The 25890-nt window shown below is 43.3% G+C and overlaps 1 protein-coding gene across 6 annotated transcripts in view; it reads left to right on the top strand.

Moving 5' to 3' along the window:
- dnmt3ab (DNA (cytosine-5-)-methyltransferase 3 alpha b) overlaps positions 1 to 25890 on the top strand; it is a 620530-nt gene that overhangs the window by 505297 nt on the left and 89343 nt on the right. For all 6 annotated transcript variants that reach the window (XM_041188736.1, XM_041188735.1, XM_041188734.1 and 3 more), the window contains one exon: positions 19449 to 19594. In XM_041188736.1, coding sequence (XP_041044670.1) covers positions 19449 to 19594 — 146 coding nt within the window. The remainder of the gene's footprint in view (positions 1 to 19448; positions 19595 to 25890) is intronic.

Genomic DNA, 25890 nt, shown 5'->3' with positions numbered 1-25890 from the left:
CATTATATAATTTTGGGTTCACATGCAATAGACACACCCTACTCATTGTATTTTGTTGAAGCTTATTCTAGTGTGTGTAAATTTTCTGCAGCCATTTTAACAATTAAAGCTTAAGTGGCTGGAAAATTGGAGGTACTGTGAGTCGATGCATTGACCTCTCCAACTGATTCTCTAATGTTCACTTCCATTGAATGAGACTCCAGGGTTGGGAGTTGAGTTTCAGAGCTAGAGGGACCAGGTCTTAGTTTAAAGAGTTTAGACATACTTTTTAAACTTTAATTCTCTTTTTCAGCCTTTGAATCAACACACCTTCATGTGTGAGCATAGCCTGATGTTTCTGTTACAACTCCTGTACAGCATTGTATACTTCATTCATTAGGAAGTGCTCCAATTATTTTTTCCAACCAATTTCTTCCTATCTGAGAATGTTCATCACCTTTCATTATTAATAATTCTAAGATTTAAGACCTGACTGTTATGTGCCAGTTTTATCCAACTGTTATATGTTTTAGGTACCAATAGTCAACAAACTGTACCTTTATATTTGAGTTGTAATTCTGTGAGATCTGTAGACTGGAGAAGAAGGGTGGGGGAAGGACATGCAGGAACTACCAAGAATATTGTTATGATTCCTGTGGAGTCCAACAAACCAAAAGAACTGAGTTTACCGAACAACCCCAATGAAAAACCAATGGGCAAGATTTTACTTTTTATAACTTATATTGTAACAACCAGATCAAAATCAACATAAAGCAAACATGAATTAATAAGCAATTCGAGATCAATATAAACTACAAATTGCGCAAAAAATAGCACATGTTTATGCATCAAAGCTAGATCTCTCAGATTTACTGAGCAGTCCACTCATCATATATGGCACCAATTTCAGCCTCAAAGTCCTTCAAAGCTCTAAAAGTTCCTCAGAATTCCTGCTCCTTTTCTTCAATGATTTAACCACTGATTCTCATCTGACAGCAGCTCCCCTTCAACCCAAGTTCCACAATGGTCTTCACCAAAATTGCACAATTCTCCAGAAACTCTTCAGCTCTGCTCATGAAAGTCTTGATGGCATGGATTTACTCGTATTGCCTTTATCTGATCCTTCAGTGCACTGTATGGTCAAGTCTGGTCAGTCCAGTTACTTTAAGTAACAAAAAGAACTGCAGCAACCCTGATATTTGCCTATTTCCAGCTTCTGGACCTAGCCTTTGTATTCTTCAGCCTGCCTGTATTGGATTACCTGAGCTCATATAGCTCTATTTCTTTTATCTGGTTTCAACTAGTTTCAGTTTCCAGAGAAGCCTGAAGTTTTGGATTCAGTTTTGCTTTCCCTAGAAACCTGAAGTTTCCATTTCCCTTTCAGTTAGAGTCTGACCCAAAAAAATACCAGCTTTGAAACCAGGGTCAGTGCACCCAACGGAACATTTGACAAGCCACCTCTTCCAACTTCAGCTCACACGTGTTCCCCCACTGGTCCCACAAACCACGGATTCCATCACAATATTGTAGTATTTAGAACGCTGACCAGGAATCTTTCCTGCTCTTACCATTGGCATATGTCATTGGCATATGTTGGAAGAATTTACAAGTTGATACTCAACCTGTTTGGCCACGTAATGAACACACCTTCCTCACCATCAAATCCTGGAGTGGGACTTGAACCCATGGCTTTTGGCTCAGAGGCAGGAATTCTGCCTACAGAGGAACAAGACCTCCTTGAAATAATGATATTCTTTGGAAAATATTTAAACACCATAAGTTTGAAGTGGCACTAAAAAAAACTCTCACACTGACTGATTTTAAATTTAACAAGTCTATCAATTCTATTCCAACTGATGCCTGACTTATTTGTTAAGATTATTAAATGAGATGAAATGTGACCAAATGCGTTAGTTGTCAGCAAAATATCCCTTTATCACATGACAATATCAAACGTTATTTCCTGTTGATATAAACGAGGCAATGACATTCTACGAATGGAAAAAAATGACATCAACGTTACAAGTTATGAAAATGTTGCAAATTTTACCAATTTGAATTTATATATCACCTTTATTTAAGTGCATTGGGATGTTCTACTATGTTAAAAGTAAAAATATATGCAGGTTGTTGTATAACGTGGAAAAACATTCCAAAGCATTTACCAGAGGTACAGTAGAATCAAAAGAAAAAATGAATGCCAACCAAAGAAGGAGAAGGGGGCAGTGCTGGGCTTAGTTTTAGGGAACAAAGCTGGGCAAATGGTAGAATTGTTAGCGGGGGGAGCATTTCGGTGATGGTGACCAGAACTCAGTAAGATTTAAAGTAGTTATGGAAAAGGACAAAGGTGGACTGGAAATAAAGGTTCTGAATTGGGTGAAGGCCGATTTTAATATGATTAGATAGGATCTGCCCAAAGTGGACTGGGAGCAGCTACTTGTAGGAAAATCTACACCAGAGCAGTGGGAGTCATTCAAAAAGGAATTGGTGAGAGTTCAGAGCCAGCATGTTCCCGTAAAGGTGAAGGGTGGGACCAACAAGTCCAGAGCACCCTGGATGTCAAGGAATGTACAGGATTAGATAAGGAAAAAAAGGGAAACTTACGGTAGATAACCGTGGAAGCCCTAGAGGAGTATAGAAAGTGCAGGGGGTTACTTAAAAAAGAAATTAGGAGAGCGAAGAGGCAGCATGAAAAAACTCTGGCGGGTAAAATGAAGAAAAATCCAAAGGCATTTTATAAGTATATTAGGGTCAAGAGGATAACTAGGGTAAGAGTAGGACCCATTAGGGACCTAAATGGCAATCTGGGTGAGGAGCCGGAAAACGTAGGTGAGGTTTTAAATGAGTACTTTGCACCTGTATTCATGATGTTGGTATAGAAATCAGGGAGAGGGACCATGATTATTTGAACAAATTAGCATTGAGAGGGAGGAGGTATTCGTGGTTTTAGCGGGCATAAAAGTGGATAAATCCCCAGGCCCAGATGAGATGTATCCCAGGCTGCTGTGGGAGGCAAGGGAGGAGCTGCAGAGACCCTGGAGAGATGCCAGAGGACTGGAAGACAGCTAATGTGATACCATTATTCAAGAAGGGTGGCAGGGATAAACCAAGAAACTATAGGCCAGTGAGTCAAACATCAGTGGTAGGGAAACTTTGGGAAACATTTCTGAGAGACAGAATTAATCTCCACTTGGAGAGGCAGGGATCGATCAAGGATGGTCATCATGGCTTTGTCGGGGGAGATCATGTCTAACAAATTTGATAGAATTTTTTGAGGAGGTTACTAGGTGTGTATATGAAGGTAGTGCAGTTGATGTAGTCTACATGGACTTCAGTAAGGCTTTTGACAAGGTCCTGCATGGGAGACTGGTCAAGAAGGTATGAGCCCATGGGATCCAGGGCAATTTGACAAATTGAATCTAAAATTGGCTTAGTGGCAGGAGGCAGAGGGTGATAGTCGAAGATTGTTTTTGTGACTGGAAGCCTGTGTCCTGTGGCGTACCACAGGGTTCGGTCCTGGGTCCCTTGCTGTTTGTCATGTACATTAATGATCTAGACATGAATGTAGGAGGTATGATCAGTAGGTTCGCAGATGACACAAAAATTGGTGGCGTGGTAAATAATGAAGAGGAAAGCCTTAGACTACAGGATGATATAGAGAAGCTGGTCAGATGGGCAGAACAGTGGCAAATGGAATTTAATCCTGAAAAGTGTGAGGTGATGCATTTTGGGAGATCTAACAAAGCAAGCGAGTACACAATGAATGATAGGACCCTGGATCAGAGGGACCTTGATGTACATGTCCATAGATATTTGAAAGCAACAGGACAGGTGGGTAAGTGGTGAAGAAGGCATATGAGGCACTTGCCTTTATTAGTCAAGGCATTGAATACAAGAGCAAGGAGGTTACGATGGAGTTGTATAAAGCGTTAGTTAGCCATCATCTGGAATATTGTGTGCAATTCTAGTCTCCACACTATAGGAAGGATGTGATTGCACAGGAGAGGGTACAGAGGAGATTCACCAGGATGCTGCCTGGGCTGGTGTGTTTCAGCTATGAAGAGAGACTAGATATGCTGGGGTTGTTTTCCTTAGAGCAGAGAAGGCTGAGGGGGGACCTGATTGAGGTGTACAAAATTATGAGGAGCATAACAGAATGTTCCTACCACTTGTGTGAAACACTGTATTAGTTGTAAACATGAAGTGATTGAACTTGTTGGAAGCTCCCTCAAAAATAGTACAAGCAGAATATCTTCCTCTGCTAAACCAAGCAGAGTAACATTTGCAATGACCTACTCCAACAAGAGAGAATCTAACCATCCCCCCTTGACATTCAATGAGCATTACCATCACTGAAACACCCACTATCAACATCCTGGGGGTTCCCATTGACCAGAAATTTAATTGGACCAGTGATTATAAAATACTGTGGCTACAAAAGCAGTTCAGAGGCTAGGAATTCTGAGGCAAGTAACTCACCTTCTGACTCCCCAAAGCCTGTCCACCATTTACAAGCAATGTGATAGAATATTCTCCATTTGCCTGGATGAGTGCAGCTCCAAGAATACTCAAGAAGCTCAACACCACCCAGGACAGGCGCCGCCTGCTTGTTTGGCACCCCATCCACCGCCTTAAATATTCACCCCCTCCACCACCTGGACTGCAGGAACTGACCAAGACTTCTTTGACAGCACCTCCCAAACCTCCACCATGGACAACATATGCTTGGGAACACCACCAACTGCAAGTTCCCCTGCAAGCCACACACCGACCTGGCTTGGAACTCTATCGCCATCCCTTCACTGCCGCTGGATCAAAATCCTGGAACTGCCTTCATAGCAGCACTGTAGGTGTACCTACACCACATGGATTGCAGCATTTCAGGAAGAGGCCTCACCACCACCTTCTCAATAGCAGTTAGGGATAGGCAACAAATTCTGGAGGAAAAAAGGTGGGAAGACTATCAATCATGATGCAAAAGCACATAATTTTTAGAATGAAACTGACTTTTCAAAGTAAACAATATCAGCTCATCATGTTTAACAGAACTAAGAACCCTAATACCTTTGAAAGGTGATGATATTGCTTTGTAAAAGAAAAGACAAGTATTAGCTTCTTCATTGGCATAATTAGTCAAACTAATAACCAGTTAATATTAATTATTTAGAGAAGCAATCTTTACTCAAAGAGGATTTCACTGACCAATAGACAGTTGTAGGGGCAATTTGATTTCACTATTTCAGAGCTGTGGTTGTTTAGGGAATTCTTGAAATCTTTAATATGTTTTTCTTTTCCTCTAAGTTAGGTTGCAGAATGCTGTTTTTTCCTGGAATGAGGTATCTACAAAATGATGTACCTCTGAAACAGAAAATCCTAAAACTGTGAGTTAGGTGTCAATTGGAAGAGAAAAAAAATAATATGTAAAGCTTATAGAGACCAAATGTAGAAACCATTGAGATGCAAAGTATGTTAACACAATTCTCGTATTTTTTTGATCATCTATTAATTGCTTCCTACTTTCTGTGTTGGGGCTACTTAAACTTAATTTAATTAACATTCATTTAATATTGATGATAAGGAAGAAAGGGCTTGCATTAATAAAGCATCTTTTATGAGCTCAGGCCATCTTAAAATGCTTCCAATGAATTACTTATGAATGTAGTCACTGTTATAATGAAGGATACTCTAGTAGCCAATTTGCACACAGCAATGCCCCACAAATAGCACTTAGATAAGTCACCAGATAATCTTATTTTTGGAGGTGTTGCCTGAGGGATAAATATTAATCAGGCTACTTTGGAGAACTCACTTGCACTTCTTTGAAAATGCCATGAGATCTTGCACATCCAACTGAGAGTAGTGCAAAGCTAAAAACAGTGAACGTCCAATGAGATTTAGGAGCTCATGTACCAGATCACTAGAATGTGATAATTAGAAAGAAGAAATAATTAAAAAGGCTAATGGAATGTTAGGCCTTACAACAAGCTGCCTAGAATGTACTGTGGGAGGTATTTCACTGCAACGCAAAAAAGCTATAACAAAACCCTGGTTAGATCACATCTGGAGCACTGTACACAGTGCTGGGAATTGCCCCTCAGAAAGGGTATATTTATCTTGGAAGGAATGCTGATCACTGGAATGTTAACAGAGCATCGAGAGTTAGATGGTGGAGGAAAAATTACATTACCAAGTGTTGTATTTCCTGGAATCTAGAAGGTAAAGGGGTGATTTGAGGATTTTAGAATATTGTAAAGAATTTATGGGCTAGGGGGAGGAACATTTTCTGCTGGTGGGTGAATCCAGGACAAGGGAACATAACCTTAAAATCAGAGCTGGGCTATTTAGGAAAGCAGTCAGGAAACATTCCTTCAAGCAAAGGTCGGTAGAAGTGTGGGACTCTCCTGCAAAACCAATAGATGCTAGCTCAGTTAATCATTTTATTTAATTGTTAGGTATTTTTTCTAGACAAGAGTATGAAAGGATACAGATCAGCCATCATCTCATTGAATGGTGAAAGAAACCTGAGGGGCTGAATGGTCTCTTTCTGTTCCTATGTTCCAGTTGGGGACTACTTTTAATATTTCATTCAAAAAGACATCAACTCTGACAATGCAGCAGTCCCCCAGTACTGCACTGACCTGTCAGCATAGATCACATGCATAACTCTGTGGATTGGGGCTTGAACCAAAGACCTTCTGACTCAGAGGCAAATGTGTGACCACTAAGTTATGGCTGACAATATTCAGTGTGATGTCATTCAGTGGAGTTTTAAATTAAGCATTTTGTACATTGGATTATGTATTACATGTAGATTTGCTTCTGCCAATATTGAAGGTATTGCGCAGGGGGGACCCCTATGTCAAAACTATTTCGAGAATAATTCTAGCCTGCATTGAGTTACAAAAAAAGTTAAAATTGCTAGCCCCCATAGTAGTTTTTGTTGAAAAGATGCTGGGCGGAATCGTCCCAGATTTGCACTAATTGCGGTAGCGGGCAGGTAAAACGACGTTCTACCCGCTGACCCCAAGGGCAGGCATTCACGCCGTATCATCCAAAACCTGCCTCTTTAGTTTTGCATTTCAGGGGAAAACAGGCCGTTTCCATGGCGGGCAGGCTGTCATTCACCCGTCACGCCATCACCTTGCCGCTTCATCATGCTGGGTGCAACATTTAAAGCTCAGCCACTTGCACACACCTTCGTGCTTCTAGCCCATGACTACTGCAGGAAAGGTGTCCACAAAAGGCAGCTTCCAGCTTTAGTGACACGTCATTGGAACGCCTTTTGGACGCCATGGAGGCCCACCATGTTGTCCTCTATCCCCCACTCTGGCCACAGGATGAGCAGTGGCCTGACCAACCAGGCTTGGGAAGCGGTGGGCGGCGGTGGTCAGCGCCAATGCTGCACAGAAGAGGTCGGCCATCCACTGCAAATCGAGGTTGAATGATCTCACCCGTGTAGCCAGGGTATGGCAATCATCTCATCACTCTAAGCTCGCCCGCTCAAGCCCGTCACACATTCACTGGCATCTCACTCACTGCCAGCTCAAGGGACGTCCTCCACCCATTCTCACACACACACCCTCACATGTCCATCTGGCCTCATCTCCTCTGGAGACTGCCTCCTCAGCCCTCACCATCTTGAGGCCACTTGCACAGATCAACATGTGTCCGTCCCCCCCCCACCCCCCGCACACACCCTGGGTTATCTCCTTCCCTGGTACAGCTCTCGCCCCGCAGCCTCTTCCCTTGCCAGAGGCCACGTTTCCCCCTTCGCCAAGCAAGCCTTAACCCTGCAACCATTGAAAAAAACCACCCACATATGACTGATCCGGCAGGTAGAGACCTGCCCATGAGGCCCCCCCTAAAAGTGATGCGGTGCTGTGTGTGAAGCCTGGCGGTGATGACTGCAAGTGCTGACCAAAGCAAGGTAGGCAAAGAAACCTTGAAGTTCCGAGCATAGTGCTGCTCACCAGGTGCTGTTGTGAAATACATCAGCGTGTATTCCCGCCAATATGGGCAGATGATCCAGCTGGTGGGTGGGGGGGGGGGCGGGGGCGGGGGTGGTTACTATTCCAGCGGGCAGGCCTAATAATTATATACTAGTATATTACAGTGAGGTTCTCAACGTCTGATGGCAGAGAATGCAGCCCGCCATTGGTGGGCTGAGTGGATGAGCTGGTTGCTGCCGTCACAAAACCGATCGCACCGTATTGTCCACTTACGCCACCGAACATACCCGACGCTGGTGGGCACGGGAAATCCCAGCCGCTGTTGATAGGCATTCTATATGTCTCATCTGAGAGATTTTAGTTCGGTGTGGAACTTTTTGGGCTGCTTCAGATTCATGCCCAACAAGTATATCTGAATCCAAACATTTTAACAAGATATGAATTTGATCAATGAATGTATGTGTGAGAATTGAAGTAATACTATTGATTTTAGCAAGATAATGAATTAATTATTCTCCCTGATCTTATGGAAGATCATTTCAGTGGTTGCAAATAACATCTTTGGTCAGCTTATTCACAATGTTCTATTGGTCCCAGCATATGGGATAAAACTGAATTTTAAATATTTGTGAACTCACTTTAAATAAAAGCATTATTTTAATGTAAATTATAACCAAATTATTAGCATGAAAAATGTTTGAAAATTCCAAAGCACAACAAATAAATTCACAAATATATCAACATTTTAAATAAAGAACGCTTTTCCTTTATCAGAGGATCATATTTGTGATGGCTACATAATCCGTTTAACATGTAAACTCCTAATATGCTTATGTTGTACTTACCTTTCATTCCTCCCATCTTCCAGAATTTGCATCTCAATGGTAGGTGACACTGTGGCTCATTGGTCTCTTGTGCCACTGCCCATCCACCCCCAACTTCAGTTTGCTTTCCTTTCCCCTCTCCATTCTATGCATACCTCTATCCCACCTTGCAGTCACTGCCTGCCATCTCTGTACTGGTCCACTGGTCAGCATCCTGCCCCTCCATCTGATATTGCTACCCCTGGTCCAAACCCTTTCCTCAGCTTTCACCAATTAACCGCGGCACCATATGTGCTGCAGAAAGCTGGCCATTGGCTCTGCCTGAATCCCATTCTCCACTGTTGCCTTTGATGCATCACTCAAAAATTGTAATCACTCACCAACCACACCTTCAACCTGAAAAGGCTGTGCTGCCTTGTGGCTGGCAGCCCTGGCTATAGCTTTCACCCAGACACAAGGACAAGAGAAAGGGAAGACAAAGAAAGACAGAGACGACAAAAGAGAGATTTTCAAATGGCGAAAAGGAAAAGCAGAGCGAGAATGTAGAAAGAACCGGAAGAAAAATTATGATGGGGAGCTTTTAACAAGGCAGTTGTGGAGATAAAATTGCAGTGAACTTACCACTCCATTCCTATTCCGCTACCGTTTTCCCAAGGATCAGTGCTGGACAGCCAAGGTGCCCAATACAGGATCCTTATTACTCTATGCAAATCAAGACCTTATGACATAGCTGATATTGGATAGAATGTCTAATATGGAGGCTTCACGGCAGTAGTAGAGATAAGCACTAAAATATATATTTTGTGGGGCCCGGAGGAACAGGAGTGTTCTAACCATGTCACCCTCTGGGTTGAAAGATATTGGGATTGTCCCACGGCTGGTAACTACATCAGAGAACTCTTTTGAAGTAGCTTGCTACATGTATGTCAATGAGGCCTTGCAATGGGACTGATCCACCATCTGTCACCATTCTACCACCACCCCCCCGCTCCCCTCCACCACCACCATTGTCCAAAATATCCCCAATCAATGAGTGATGAAAGGACAGAGAGGGAAGGACTTAGAATCTCAAAAGAAGATAAAGATAGATAAGACAGAAACTGTTTCCTGTAATTTACCACAGAATTTCCACTAGAAATATATAAAAAGCCTTACATATGCACATACTTCCTGGAGGTATGTCAACCTGAATCTGAACTAGACTGTTTGCAACCTTGGTGTCATATTTGACCCTGAGATGATCTTGCAGCCACACAGCCATACTAAGACTGAGACTGCCTATTTCACTCCATAACATCACCTGTCTGCACCCCTGCCTCAGCTTATCTCATACCAAAACCCTCATGCATGCCTCTGTTACCTTTCGACAACTATCAACATCCTAAGGATAACATTGACCAGAAACTGAACTAGACCAGGAGGAGATGTAGTGATATTGTTGCTAGACTAGTAATCCAGAGACCCAGGGTAATGCTGTGGGACCTGGGTTCAAATCCCACCACGGTAGATGGTGAAATTTGAATTCAATCAAAAAAATCTGGAAGATTGATTGTCACACTAATGTCCTTTAGAGAAGGAAATATGCATTCCTTAGCTGGCCTACATGTGATTCCAGACCCACAGCAATATGGTTGGCTCTTAAATGCCCTCTGAAATGGCCTAACTCAGTTCTCAAGGGCGCCATCCCATGAAAAAAACATATAAATACTGTGGCTACAAGAGTAGATCAGAGGCTGGGTGAGTAACTCGCCTCCTGATTTCCCAAAGCCTGTCCACCATCTACAAGGCATGAATCAGGAGTGTGATGGAATACTCTCCACTTGCCTGGATGAATGCGGGCCTAATAGCACTCAAAGCAGCCCACTTGATCGGCACTCCATCCAGCAACCTAAATATTCACTCCCTCCACCACCAATGCAGAGTGGCAGCTAAGTGTACCAAATACAAGATGTAGCAACTCACCAAGGCTTCTTTGACAGCATTTTCCAAACACATGAACTCTACCACCTAGAAGGACAAGAACAGCAGAAGCATGGGAACAACACCACCATAAACTTGTGTTCCCCTCCAAGCCACACACCATCCGGATTTGTCTCCTTTCCCTCAGTGTCACTGGATCAAAATCCTGGAATTCCCTTCCTACAAGCACTGTGGGCGTACCTGCGCCAAATGGACTGCAATGGTCCAGGAATGTGGCTCACCACCACCTTCTCAGGGGCAATGTCGGCCTTGCCAGCAATGTCTACGTCACCTGAAAGAATAAAAAAAGCTATTTCATTATACATCTTTTGACCTCCCATCTTCTACCCTCCATAAACTTGAGTTCAGACAAAACCCATGTGCTAACCCGTATCAAATTCCAATCATCTGTCAACCCCAGTGCTTGCTGACCTACAACGCTTCCTAGTTAAGCAATGCTTCAATCTTAAAATTCTTAAACTTGTTTTCAAATCCCTCCATGACTTCGCCGCTCCGAATCTCTGAAATAAATAACTGTGCTTCTCTAATTCTAACCTCTTAAGCAGCTCCAGTTTTAATTGCTCCAGCTGCCCAGTGCCTAAAGTCTGGAATTCCCTCCCTAAATCTTTCTGCCTTGCTATCTCTCCTCCTGCCATTAAGAAGCTCCTCAAAACCACTTCTTTGACCAAGCTATGTTATTCACCCTAACCTGTGTGTCAGTGCCAAGTTTTATAATGCTGCTGTGAATTGCCTTTGGACATTTTATTAGATGAAAGGTGCTAGATAAGTGCAAGTTGATGATTTGCTGTCTACAGGCCTCTCTTCCTTAAGGCCCTTTCCATATCCTATTAGTTTTCCTTCATGATCCTTTTGTTGTAAGACCTGTTCCCTGCAATTATTTTTTGACGTAGTTCTGTGCCCCAAACATTTTTAAACATTTTCCCAATAGATTTTTTTTGAAAACTTGCTGACCACTGTTGTTAATTTTTTTCCCCTGCTGTTCCAATTATCCCCCTCTGCCCCCTGTCTTTTTCCAACTTGGCATTTATCATTGTCTGTTTCTTCCAGCTAGCACAACTTCCTAGTGCACCAGTTTCCTCACTTGTGACAGTGAAGGATGATCTTTTCATGAAAAAGCATTAAAAGGCAGCATATGTAACTTGCTATTCAAGAAAAGAGGGAGAGAGAAAACAGGCAACTAAAGGCCAATTGGCCTGATATCAGTCATCAAAAAAATGCTAGAATCTATTATTATGGATGTGGTAAGAGAGCACTTAGAAAATCATAATGATTAGGTAGAGTATATGAAAGGGAAATCATGTTTGACAAATTTGTAGTAGTTTTTTGAAGTTGTAACCAGCAGGGTAGATAAGGGAGTCAGTAAATATATTGTATTCCAATTCTTAAAAAGCATTTGGTAAGGTGCTACATAAGAGGCTAGTGCACAAAATTAGAACTCATGGGACTGGGGTATATTAGTATGGATTGAAGATTGGTTACAGACAGAAAAAAGAGAGTAGGAAAAAATAGGTCATTTTCTGTTAAGCAGGCTGTAACTATCAGGATATCACAAGGATCAGTGCATGATCCTCAGCTATTTACAATCCGTCTCAATGGCTTAGATGTGGGGACCAAGTATAATGTCGTCAGGTTTTCTGATGATAGTGTTAGATGGGAAAGTAATTTTGGTTTTGGACTGAAGGAGGAGAAGATAGAACAGTTTCCCATCTAATCTGTAAATGACTGGGTAATTGGATGGAGGTAGGCATATCATTGCGGTGAGGAAAATGGAGAAGAATGTTAGTGTGATGACCTAACCTTGTTTGACCCCAGTCTTCACTGAAATAGGGTTTGTGGTGGTTCCTTTGGTTCAATCATGGACAAAAGAGCTGAAATCGAGAGGTGAGGTGAGAGTGACTGTGCTGGACATCAAGGTAGCATTTGACCGAGTGTGACATCAAGGACCCCTAGCAAAAGTGGAGTTAATGAGAATTGGGGAAAACTTTCTGCTACTTGGAGTTATACCTAGCACAAAGGAAGATGGTTGTGGTTGTTGGAGGTCAATCATCTCAGTCCCAGGACATCGCTGCAGGAGTTCCTCGGTAGTGTTTTAGCCCCAACCATCTTCAACTGCTTCATCAGTGACCTTCCTTCCATCACAAGGTCAGAAGTGGGGTTGTTCGCTGATGATTGCACAATGCAGCTCCAACAACACTCAAGAAGCTCGACACATCCAGGACAAAGCAGCCCACTTGATTAGCACCCCATCCACAAACTTTCACTTCCTCCACCATTGACGCTGAATGGCAGCAGTGTGTACCATCTACAAGATGCACTGAAGGAACTCACCAAGGCTCCTTATTGAGCACCTTCCAAACCCACGGCTGCTACCATTTAGAATGACAAGGGCGGCAGATGCATGGAAACACCACCACCTGCAAGTTCCCCTCCAAGCCACACACCATACTGACTTGGAAATATATCGTCCTTCCTTCACTGTCACTGGGTCAAAATCCTGGAACCCCCTCCCTACACCACATGGACTGCAGCAGTTCAAGAAGGCAGCACACCACCACCTTCTCAAGGGCAACTAGGGATGGGCAATAAATGCTGGCCTAGCCAGCGACAACCACGTCCCATGAATGAACTTTTTAAAAATCTCAGTTGCCATGTCATTGTAGAGTAGGAGAAGGACGGTGACAAATTTATGAGGACAGCCAGATTTGAGGAGCGTACTCCGTAACTTTCACGGTTTACAGAGGCAAAGGCTTTTGTAAGGTCAATAAAGGCCATGTACTGCAGTTGGTGCTGCTCTGCATTTTTCTTGGATTTGCTGTGCAGTGAAAATTATGTCTGTATTGCCTCTCACCAAGCAAAGGCTGCATTACGATTCTGGAAAGCACTCTCTGGCCACTGGGGGGAAGAAATTGAGGAGGATCCTTGCAATGATCATCCCTGTGGCAGACAGCAGTTACAATCGGACATGTCACCCTTCTTGAATGTAGTCACAATTACAGCATCCCTGAGGTTCCACCGGCATTCCTCTTCCCAGATGAAGGATAGGAGGTTGAGCAGCCATTGCCAGGACTGTAACTGACCTGTTTCAGAATTTCGGCAGGGATTCCATCTGCTCCAAAGGCCCTGTAGTTTTTCAGCTGCTGAAAGGCTCCACACTGTGCTAGGGGCCAAGACTGAGCTGGATTTTGTATTGTGGAATTGAGTTGAGGGTACTCAAGTCGCAGAGCCTTAGTTGAAGAGTTTTTCTAAATGTTCTATTCAGTGAGCACTGACTACCTCCCTGTCCTTGGTGAGCTCCTCTCTGTACTTGGCTCTTGAGGTGGACTCTTGAGCGTTTGGGCCATAGATTGTCTTGACTGCGCTGAGAAAACTGTGCATGTCTTTGCTGTCCACAAGTTGTTGCATCTCCCCAAGCTCTTTCTACTGAACATTTGTTCTTTATATTGTGAGTTTTATGCTACACCGCTGCCCTCAGGTGCCTGTAAACTGCTGTTTTTCTCTTGAGCTGTGGTGAAGCTTATAGTCTGCAAAAGCTTTTGTCAAGGTTCAGCATGCAGATGACCCTTATGTGTGCACTCATGCAGAAACTGAGGCTCCAGCTTATTGTTGACTCCTTCTCAAAAGCATATGAGAAAACACTTGGAAAACTATGGACTAAGGTACTCTTCCAACCAGCTTTCACAGCACAACGCACAACATTTCCGAGCTCCCCCCCACCAACCCAAACGAAATAGATTAAGATCAACAACAAGATCTTGGAAGATGTGGACCATTTACTATATCTTATGAGCCTCCTTTTGACAGAGGCAGACATGGATGATAAAATTCTTCTACTTCCAAAGTGCCAGCTCAGCCTTCAACCGACTGAGAAAAAGAGTATCTGAGGACCAGGAACTCACACTTGAGACTAAGTTCATGATTTACCAGGCAGCAGTGATCTCTGCTCCCAAAAGGTGCAGAGACTTGGGCAGCCAACACAGGGCACTGTAGAAATACCACCAGTGGTGCTTTTGCAAGATCTTCCAAATCTGGTGGCAAAGAAAGACAATCCAACAATATTGTTGTTTCGCAAGCAAACATGCCCAGTATCGAGGTGCTAATCACTCAAAACCAGCTCCACTGAGCAGGGCATGTCATTCACATGCCTGACACCAGACTCCCGAAGCAACTGCTCTGTTCAGAACTCAGTCCCAGCAAGAGACTCCCAGGAGAACAGTGGAAATTCTCGATGCCCTCAGAGCATCCCTGAAGAGATCGAACATCCCCGCCAACTCATGGGAATCCCTGGCCTGTGCGACCGACCAAAACGGAGAAGATAAATTTGGGGTAGGCACCGAAGAGGTGAAGTTCAGGCATCACTGGGAATATACAAACCTCTAAACATCGTATCTACCTGACCCTTCAAGCACCGCCTGCCCTGCATGTGGCAGAGTCTGCAAATCACACGTTGGACTTATCAGCCATCTCAGAACCCATCAAATCACAGTGGAAGCAAGTCATTCTCGATCAAGAAGGACTTAAGAGGAAGAAGGTGGGAAAGTAAGCTGTGACAAGGGCACTAAGAGGCCACAAAGGGATATATACAGGTTAAACGACTGGGCAAAAATGTGGTAGATAGAACACTATGTGGAGACATTTGAGGTTAGCCACTTTAATAGGAAAAATTGAAAAGCAGAATATTTTTTTCAATGGTGAGGAAATGGGAAATGTTGGTATTCACAAGTTTGCCCTTGTCCACAAATCACAGAAAGTTAACCTGCAGGTATAGGAATAATTAGGAATTGGGATATTCCTGCAGCATCTGCATAAACTTCTCTGCCTCCGCTGGAGAGAGGGGGGCAGTGCCTAAGGATGTGCATGATGCTAAGATTGTGACCCTGAAAAAGAACAAGGGCAGCCACAGTGATTGAAACAATTATGGGGGCATCTCCCTGCTAAGCATTGTGGGAAAAGTATTTGCCCACATTGCCCTTGTCAAACTATAGATCCTGGCTGAACATATCGAGCCCAAATCCCAGAATGGTTTCAGATCTGGAAGATCCACAATTGACATGATCTTCTCAGACTGGCTGCTGTAAGAGAAATGCTGCGAACAAAGGAGATCACTATATATTGCCTTCATCGATCTCACCAAGACATTCGACCACATGGGTAGAGTGTCGTGAACACTTTAATCACAGAAGATGATTCATCTTCAAGGACTTAGGACTTAGGACTTAGGACATTCTGGAAGAATTTGCATTTTAAAAGACACTCTCCCTTAAAGGGTTAATGCATGATTCTGATTGCTCTTCCGTGAAAAAGCATCTTTTTACAGGAAAGGGTAACTAAGCAGTTGTAAAAAAAAAACTGGAAACATCTTGACCCTAGTGAACTGTGTACAAAGGAGTCACATGGTTTTATGGCTCTGAAAAATAAAAATGGCTGGAAGACTGTATTTTAAAGGTGGGTTTTAGTCTTGCATTTGAGAAGAGAAGGACCAACTGCTCGAGAAGGAAGACAGCAGCCTTTTTGCAGTCAAGAGCCAATGTGAATATAAGCTGCTCCTAAGTTGCTATGTGCTTGAATAGACTACCTGCCAGTGGTCCTCGAGCCTGCCTGAAAAGCCGTGCCAGAGTGATTAGTGGTTTTGCAGATCAGAGACCAACTGTATAACCCAGGTGCTATTTCAAGGGCTCCACCATCTATCATACGAATCATTTGAACCTTTGAACCATTGACTTTTAAACTTTGGCAGAATTTCCCCAATTCTATGTGTGTGTGTGTGTGTGTATGTATGTGTGTGTGTGTGTGTGTGTGTGTGTGTGTGTGTATGTGTGTGTGTGTATATGTGTGAGTGTGTGTGTGTATGTGTCTGTATGTGTATGTGTGTGTGTGTGTGCGCGCGTGCGGAACCCCCTTGGGTATACCTACACGACTGGGACTTCAGCTGTTCAAGGAGGCAGCTCACCACCACCTTCTCAAGGGCAATTTGGGATGGGCAATAAATGCCGGCCCAGCCAGCGACACCCACATCCTGAAAATGAATTTTAAAAACTCCACACTGGTGTGAGGTCACATAATACATCAGCCACCTTTGCTCCCTGCTAATAGACATTAACAGAAGTTCAAACTGACTTTTGGAGAAAAGAACATCTTCAGAGACTTCAAGACCAACTTCCCTTAGAGAGGAGAGTCCTACAATGTATATACCTGTGATATATTGCAAGAGGAACAAGGACTCTCTCTTATAACTATTTCCCCCACCAGGTGCCCCTGAACTCTCAACCTCTGGCAGATCTACTACAAGAGTCTTCACAGCTACAGAGGATTCCCTGCTTTTCAAGCTTTTCAATTCCAGCCAAATCATCAATCCGACCAAGAAATGTTGGGCCCGCAACAAATAAAGACTGAGTTAAATTCGATTTTTATAATTACTGTTTTACCTTCAGTTGTACCAAGTCTTTGTATGTACGATGGTGTGGTTGTGTCATGTCAGTGAGCCATTAAGCTTTCACTTAAACTTCAGGGCAAGTGCATGTGAGAAATAGAGTAACTTTCTTCATTATTAATCCACAGAAGCTTGCTACTGAGTTATTTAAATTGACTCAATCACTCCAAGGGTGAGAAAGTACACACATCCACATACAATAATAGTTGATCCCTGACGTTAAAAGCTAATACCTTAAAATTGCTTGTAGCACTGGCAGAGGCTGCCATTGGCAGAGTGGGTCTCCATGCAAACCATCATCGCATTGGAAGGCTTCCAATGAATAAATGAAAGCAAGAATTGGGAAAGCAAATAGTGCGCTTCTCTTATTACAAATACATTGGAGTATTAGAGTAAAGAAGCCTTACTGCAATTATACAGGGCCTTGCTAAAACCACATCTGGAGTACTGTGTACAGTCCGGCCTCCTTACCTATGAAAGATTGTACTTGCTTAGAGAGAGTGGAGGGAAGATTCACAAGACTGATTCCTGGGATAAGTGGATATATTTACAACTTTAATATAGAAAGGCATTTCACAGTCTGCAAAAAAAATTAAAGGAGAGGTGAGAAAAAGCCTGGTCAAAGAGGTAAGTTTTATTTCCATGGGTCAACAAAATTGTCAATTGGTTCTGTTAATCGTGGTTCCAAATCATATGGAAATTGTGTCCCACCACTGCCAATGTGTGTTCAATTAATGCTGCTGTTTAATTTTATATTTCTGGTACTTTTTTGTTGAAATTTTGTTTCATTACTCAGAATCTTAAAAATGTGAAAAGTTGCCTCATTCAAGCATAAAGAATGTTCAGTCGGAAATGGTACTTATTCAGCTGTTGTATCAATAATATTAGATCGTTATTCCACAAAGCAGAGCTGAACTATAACTGAAAATCAGTGTTACAGCTATTCAACAAAAAAACTCAACAAAAGCATAAAGTGCCAGCATGGTAAATTCTATCATTCACACCTGTATCATCGACATTTACTTTTGGATCTGAACATAGAGTTTATGCTAATATCTTAGGATTTCTAAGGGAAGCTCCTTGAATGATGTTGTTTATCCACTGTCTTAAGTTTTTTTTTATTCTTTCATGGGATGTGGCTAGGCCAGCCTTTATTGCCCATCCCGAATTATCTTTAAGAAGATGGTGGTGAGCCACCTTCCTAACCACTGTAGTATTTGTGGAGTAAGTACACCCAAAGTGCTGTTAGGAAGGGAGTTCCAGGATTTTGACCCAGGGATAGTGAAGGAATGGCAAAATAGTTCCACGTCAGGATGGTGTGTGGCTCGTAGGGCAACTTCCCATGTTCCCATGCATCTGCTGCCCTTGTCCTTCTAGGTGGTAGAAGTCATGGGTTTGAAAGGTCCTGTCAAAGGATGTTTGGTGAGTTGATGCCTGTAGATGGTACACACTGCTGCCACTGTGCATCAGTGGTGGAGGGAGAATGTTGAAGGTGGTGGATGGGGTGCCAATCAAGCAGGCTGCTTTGTCCTGGATAGTGTGGAGCTGCTTGCTGACAGACAGCAGAAATTCAACATTGTTCAAAGCAGATGTCTACTCTTAGGGGGAGACAGTGGTGTAGTGGTTATATCACTGGGTTAGTAATCCAGAGGCCCAGGCTAATGCTCTGGGGATGCAGGATCAAATCCCGCCACGGCAGTGAGTGGAATTTAAATTCAGTTTTTAAAATATGGATTTGAAAGCTATCCTCAGTAATAATGACCATGAAACTATCATCAATTGTTGTAAAAATCCATCTCGTTCACTAATGCCCTTTAGAGAAGTAAATCTGCCATCCTTACCTGGTCTGGCTTACATGTGACTCCAGATCCTCAGTAATGTAGTTGACTCTCAACTGCCCTCCGAAATGGCCTAGCAAGCAACTCAGCTCAAGAAGGGATGGGCAACATCACTTGCCAGTGATGCCCACATCCAATGAAAGAATAAATTTTAAAAATTCAGATTTCTTAATGCGAATTTAAAATATATACGTAAAATAATGGTAAAATATTTAGCATTTCAATATTTGTGTTGTTAAAAGAAGGAATGAAGGTTGAGGCATCTTGTCGAGCTGTGATTTGTTGAAATGGTGACTGAGCCAAAACCGTTTTTGGCAAAGTGTGCATTTACCAGGATTTAGCTGTGTCAATCAGCATTATCTCTGCATCATTTATCAATGAAAGATGAGTTAAACAGCAGGCTGAACCATTTCTTTTCTTTGCAAGTTAAACTATATTTGTCTATTTGCAGGGCTCCTAGTGCTAAGGGATCTGGGGATCCAAGTGGAACGCTACATTGCATCGGAGGTCTGTGATGATTCCATCACAGTGGGTATGGTCAGACACCAGGGGAAGATCATGTATGTGGGAGATGTTCGAAATGTTACTCGCAAACATGTACGTGAATACTTTTGAAATTGATTCCATGCATCAGAATCTGGAAGTAAATTTGATGCAGATTAGTGTTTGTTAACAAATAGATTTGGTTTTACAAGTATTTTAGTAATGTTCTATTTTTATTATCTGATCCACACTGCAGCTTCAATTTTTTTAAGACAGCTATTTTTAAAAAGGTTTGACACTGAGCCACATAAGGAGACATTAGGACAAAAGCAAAGCACTGCGGATGCTGGAAACCTGAAAACAGAAAATGCTGGGAAGAACTAGCAAGTGTGGCAGCATCTATGGAGATAGAAACGGACTCAACATTTCAGGTTAGTGACCTTTGATGAAAGGTCATAGATCTGAAATGCGAACTCTGTTTTAATCTATCCACAGATGCTTCCAGTCCTATTGAGATTTTAGGACAGGTGACCAAAAACTAAGTCAAAGAGATAGGTTTTAAGGAACATTGTAAGGGAGGAGAGGGAGGTTTGGGGTGGGGGGGAGGGGAATGTTCCAAATTTTAGGGCCAGCCATCTATAAATACAGTCTTTTCCTGTTCATTTGAAGTTTTTCTCCAACAAACAAACTCAAATTACCCACAATTCAAATTGAGCAAATTAATTATAACAACAATTGACCTTCTGTAAATGAGAAAAATCAATTTTACTGATAATTCAAATGAGGTGCCTTTGAACTAAAAACAGCAACGTTTTAGAATTAAAATCTAAAATGATCGATATTGTTCCAAATTAGATTTATTTAGCTTTTAGGTTTGGTTTCATGCTCATTCGTTCTCAGCTGCTTTTTTTAAATGTTAGTGGCTCCAGGAATTCAAGACTGTAATAACAACTATTTTTATTTAACTCACACCTTTAAAATAATAAAACATCCCAAGGCACTCTACAGGAACGCTATAGAGGAAAGTTTGATACTGAGCTATATGATGCAATATTAAGGCAGGTGGCTGAAAGTTTGGTCAGAGGTAGATTTTAAGGAGCATCTTAAACAAGGAAAGGATAAGGGAGGGAAATTCAGAGCCTAAGACAGGGGCAGCTGATGGCATGGCCACTAATGGTGGAGCGATTAAAATCAGGGATGCTCGAGTGGTCAGAATTAGAGGGGCAAAGATATTGTGGAGCAGATTACAAAGATAGTGAGGGGCGAATAATGGACGGATTTGAGAAAAAAGATAAGAAATTGAGGTATTGCTCAACTGGAAGCCAATGTACGTCAGCAAGCACTGGGATGATGGATGACTGGGATTTGGTGGGAGGACATGGGTAGTAGAGTTTGCATGATCTCAAGTGTGCACCAAGTAAAGTGTGAAAAGTCAGCAATGAATGCATTGGAATAGCCAAGTCTAGAGGTAACAAAGACATGACTGAGTGTTTCAGCAACAGCTGAGCAAGGGCAGAATAGCACAATGTTGCAGAGCTGGAAATAGGCAGTTTTGGTGACGGTGTGAGTATGTGATGGAAAGCTCATCACAATGTCAAATATGGCACCAAAGTTGGAAACAGTCTGGTTCAACCTCAGACAGTTGCCTGGGGAAGAAATGGAGTTGGTAGTAAGGGAACAGAGTTTGTTGCAGGGACCAAGACAATAGCTTTGGTCTTCCCAGTACTTAATTGGAGGAAATTTCTGCTCATCCAGTTCTGGATGCTAAAGGCAGTCTGATAATTTGGTCACCGTGTAGGAGTTGAGAGAAGTGGTGCTGAGGTAGAGGTGGGAGTGGAGAGTGTACTTTTGGAAAGTGACATTGTTTTTGGGTGAAACAAAAACAAAAAATGCTGGAAATACACAACAGGTCTGACAGCATCAGTGGAGAGGAAGACAGAGTTAACGTTTCGAGTCCGTATGACTCTTCATCAGAAGAGTTTTTGGATGATGTTGGACAGCGTTAAATCAGAAATATCGGGGAGGGGGTGTACACAAGGATAGACCGTTAGGGTTCACAAGAGTTACTGGTGCAGGAGCAGAAAGAGAAGCCATTGCTGGTGATACTCCTAGCTATGATTAAATAGGTAATAATGGAACCAGGCAAGCGCAGTCCCACCAAACTGGATGACGGTGGAGAGGCATTGGAGGAGGATGGTGTGTCAAAGGTGCAAAGAGGTTGAGAAAGATGACTTGGGATAGTTTGCCATTGTCACAGTCACACAGGAAGTCATTTATGACTTTGATAAGATCCTTTTCATTACTGTGGCAGGGATAGAAACCTAATTGGAGGGATTCAAACATGGAGTTCCAGGAAAGATGGACACCAATTTGGGAGGCAACACCATATTCTAGGTATTTGGAAAGGGAAGGGGAGTTGAATAATGGGCCATTGCTTGCAAGGACAGTAGGATCAAGGGGGGGGCTGTTTTTTTTTGAGGAGCGGGGTGAAGTTGGCAGATTTAAAGAAGAGAGACGCAACATCTGAAGAAAGAAAACCGTTAACAATTTCAGCTCAGATATGAACAAGGAAAGAAAACGAGAGACGTGAGGTAACTTATAATTTTAAAGCTGCCGCTTCAAATGTAGCTGCTGTTTTCGACCAAGTGAATGTCTGCTTCAATTTTAGAGAGTAATCAGTTCAAAAACTTAAAAGTGAATTGAAATAATCGCTGCTAATGTTGATATGGTACCAGTGGGAGCTGATTTGAGTACAGATCAGTCAATCCAAATAAACATTTACAAACATTAAGCCCGGATCAAACACAGGCTTGTGTTTTTTTTTCTGATGAGAAAGAAGAGTTAATATCTGGAAGAAAAACTGAAGATAAAAGCGGCAGCTTCTCATGATTCTGGAAATCCAGTACAGGCTAGCAGTGTTTTTGATTTAAAAAGAAACTTGTATGGGTGTGGTGCTACAATGCACTGGCGTTTGAACATGAGGTGCCATGGAATAGCGGTTGGTTTTACAGATTTGGAAAATATGGAGAGGGCAAGGATGCATGTGAGTTCTCCTGCAGAGGGCTCACATGAGTACTTTGATAGGACAGTCTAGACCAGAATGCCGATGGGTATGGACAACAAAATGCTTGGTGCATTGGGTAGCCAGCCAGAAAGCTGGCCATCAATCTCAAGGAGTATGGAGGAGTCCAGCACCAGTTTGGCACAGGGCTCCGCACGGAGCTTGGAGCCCAACATTTTGAGCATGCAAATGTTGACCAACTCTGTTCACACACTTGTGGGATCTAACCATGATACAGCATCTGAAGGCCACTGTGATAGCTTCCATTGCAGCACAAGCATTAGCTACCTACGTCTAAATGCTACAGTGGAAGCTCAGAATGAAGTCTTACAAGGTCAGCTTGCTGCCTTATATCTGCAAGCGCAGACTGCTGCCATCATGACTATGGATTACACTTAGAGAGGCAGGGATTAATCAAGGACAGTCAGCATGGTTTTGTTAAGGGGAGGTCATGTCTGACCAATTTGACTGAATTTTTCGGAGAGGTGACCAGGTGAGTAGATGAGGGCAACACATTTGACGAAGTCTACTTGGATTTCAGCAAGGCTTTTGATAAGGTCCCGCATGGGAGACTGATAATGAAGGTAAGAGCCCATGGGATCCAAGGCAATTTGGCAAATTGGATCCAGAATTGGCTGAGTGGCAGAAAGCAGAGACTGATGGTTGAGGGGTGTTTTTGTGACTGGATGCCTGTGTCCAGTGGGATTCCACAGGGATCGGTCTTGGGTCCCTTGCTGTTTGTGGTAAATATAAATGATTTAGACTTGAATGTAGGAGGGTTGATCAGTAAGTTCGCAGATGACACGAAAATTGGTGGGGTGCTAAATAGTGAGGAGGATAGCCTTAGATTACAGGAGGATATAGACGGGCTGATCAGTGGCAAATGGTATTTAATCCGGATAAGTGTAAGGTGATGCATTTGTGCAAGACAAACAAGGCACGAGAATACACGATGAATGGTAGGACCCTGGGAAGTACCGAAGATCAGAGGGACCTTGGTGTGCATGTCCACCCGTCCCTTAAGGTAGCGGGACAGGTAGATAAGGTGGTTAAGAAGGCATATGGGATACTTGCCTTTATTAGCCGAGGCATAGAATATAAAAGCAGTGAGATTATGCTGGAACTGTATAAAACGCTGGTTAGGCCACATCTGGAGTATTGCATGCTGTTCTGGAATCCACATTATAGGGAGGATGTGATTGCACTAGAGACTGTGCAGAGGAGCTTTACCAGGATGTTGCCTGGGCTGGAGAGTTTTAGTTATGAGGAGAGATTGGATAGACTGGCATTATTTTCCCTGGAGGAGATTGAGTGGGTACATGACTGAGGTGTATAAAATTATGAGCGTAGACAGGAAGGAACTTTTCCCCTTGGTGGAACCGGGGGCATAGATTTAAGGTAAGGGACAGGAGGTTTAGAGGGGATGTGAGGAAGAATTTTTTCACCCAGAGGGTGGTGGGAATCTGGAATTCTGCCTGAAAGGGTGGTAGAGGCAGAAACCCTCATAACATTTAAGAAGTATTTGGATGTGCACTTGCGATGCCATGGCATACAAGGCTGTGGGCCTAGTGCTGGAAAATGGGATTAGTATAGTTAGGTACTTGTTTGACCAGCGCAGACTCGATGGGCCGAAGGGCCTTTTCCTGTGCTGTAGATCTCTATGACTCTACAGTGTGTAAAGGGACTTGCAGGGTCTCACAGTAGCCCAGCAATCTATTCGCCAAAACATTACTGAGGTATCACCCCAGGGAAGTGGCAGTGGCTGCATTGGAGCATGAACCTGCTTCCTCCCTCAGCATGACAGCATTCATTTGGAGTAGGCTTGAGGGGTCAAATGGCTACTCCTCCTAATACATATGTTTGTATTAGGAGGTAGGCAGGAAGTTAGAGGCCGCAATTAGCTCAACTTATCAAATGGCAGAGCAGGTTCGAGGGGCTGAATGGCATACCCATGTACCTAATTCATACGTATGTATGTTCATCCTCTCAATCCCTCGTACTCTTGCTGTTGCCTGTCAGCCATCCAGTCCAGATAATTGCCGTCTATGCCAACATGGTGTAGTCCACAGTAGGTCTTTCTAGGCCCAGAGCTGAATGAGATCATGTTCAATGACCGTCTGCAACCTCCCCCACTGAAAATCAGCAGCCTTCCACCAGTCATGCAGCAGCTACTGAAGTATCACTGCAGAGGAGTACTAGGACAGGTAAAGGTACATGGAAGACAGGCACTAAGGGAATGCACAAAGACACTTGTATGCAATATGACATGCTTTGATTTGGTTTGGAAGGTTTATTCTGTGTTGGGTTTTATTTTTGCATTGTGGTCAAGCAGGTGCTATGATGGTCAATGACAGAGAGAAGGTATGATGTGGAACTGTCGGTGAATGGGTAATTGGAGTTACACTTAACAGTTTTGCACTCAGACAAGTTCTTTAAGGAAAGCCCAGGCAGAAGATGGCTCTGTGGGTTGCCTCCTCCCTTCCTCTTCCTCTTCCTCAGGTTGCTGCTGCTCACTGTGTCGTTGGTGGCAAGGACTGTCCCTTCATGATAAAGAGGTTGTGCAGGATACAGCAGACTACTGCAAGTCTTGGCACACACAATGTTGGCGGTAGGGCTTGTCCAAAGCAATCCAGTAGCAGAACTGCTGTTTCAGAACTCCAGTGGCCTGCTGTATCATCGTTCGTGGCCACATAACTTTGATTATATGTGTGCTTGGGTTGCATACCAGAGTCATCAACCATGCCATCAGTGGATAACCCTTGTCCCACAGTAGCACCCTTAGGTTTGCCATGGTGGCTGAAATGCAGCCTGAAGACATCCTGACTGTTGCCAGAATACCAGGCATTGACCTGCATGATTCACTGCCTATGGTGACCCACCAGCTGGACATTGAGAATGTGGAATCACATTTGGGTCGGCATAGGTCAAAGTTGCCATGTGGGGAAGACTTTTCCCATCATCGAGCTGGGGGGGGAGGTGGGTTGGGTGTTTGGGGGGGGGGGGGGTGGTTGCGGCTCACTGACACGTCAAGTGAAGTGGAATGACATTGGGCAGAACTCCCGACGCCATCCCGGGTCATTTGCATTTTCAGGTCGGCAGGGTGGAAGCCGAGTCAGCTGTGCACCTGCCAACCTTGTCAACGGCCTATTGAGGCCATTCAAAAAGCAGTTAAACCAATTAGTGGACCTCCCCGTCCAACCTTAAGGTTGACGCGCAGGTCAGGAGTGCTGGCGGCTGCCTGAGAAAGCATCAAACCTCATCCACGGGCAGGATGAGGTTTCATGACTGAATTAAAAAAATTAAGACTCACTTTTATTTAAAGTTATGTCCATGTCCCAACTCATTGTCA

The sequence above is a fragment of the Carcharodon carcharias genome, chromosome 5 (genome assembly GCF_017639515.1).
Source record: "Carcharodon carcharias isolate sCarCar2 chromosome 5, sCarCar2.pri, whole genome shotgun sequence".
In the NCBI taxonomy this organism is placed as follows: domain Eukaryota; kingdom Metazoa; phylum Chordata; class Chondrichthyes; order Lamniformes; family Lamnidae; genus Carcharodon; species Carcharodon carcharias.
Note: the sequence above shows the minus strand (reverse complement) of the source record. Positions and strands in the feature narration are given on the sequence as shown.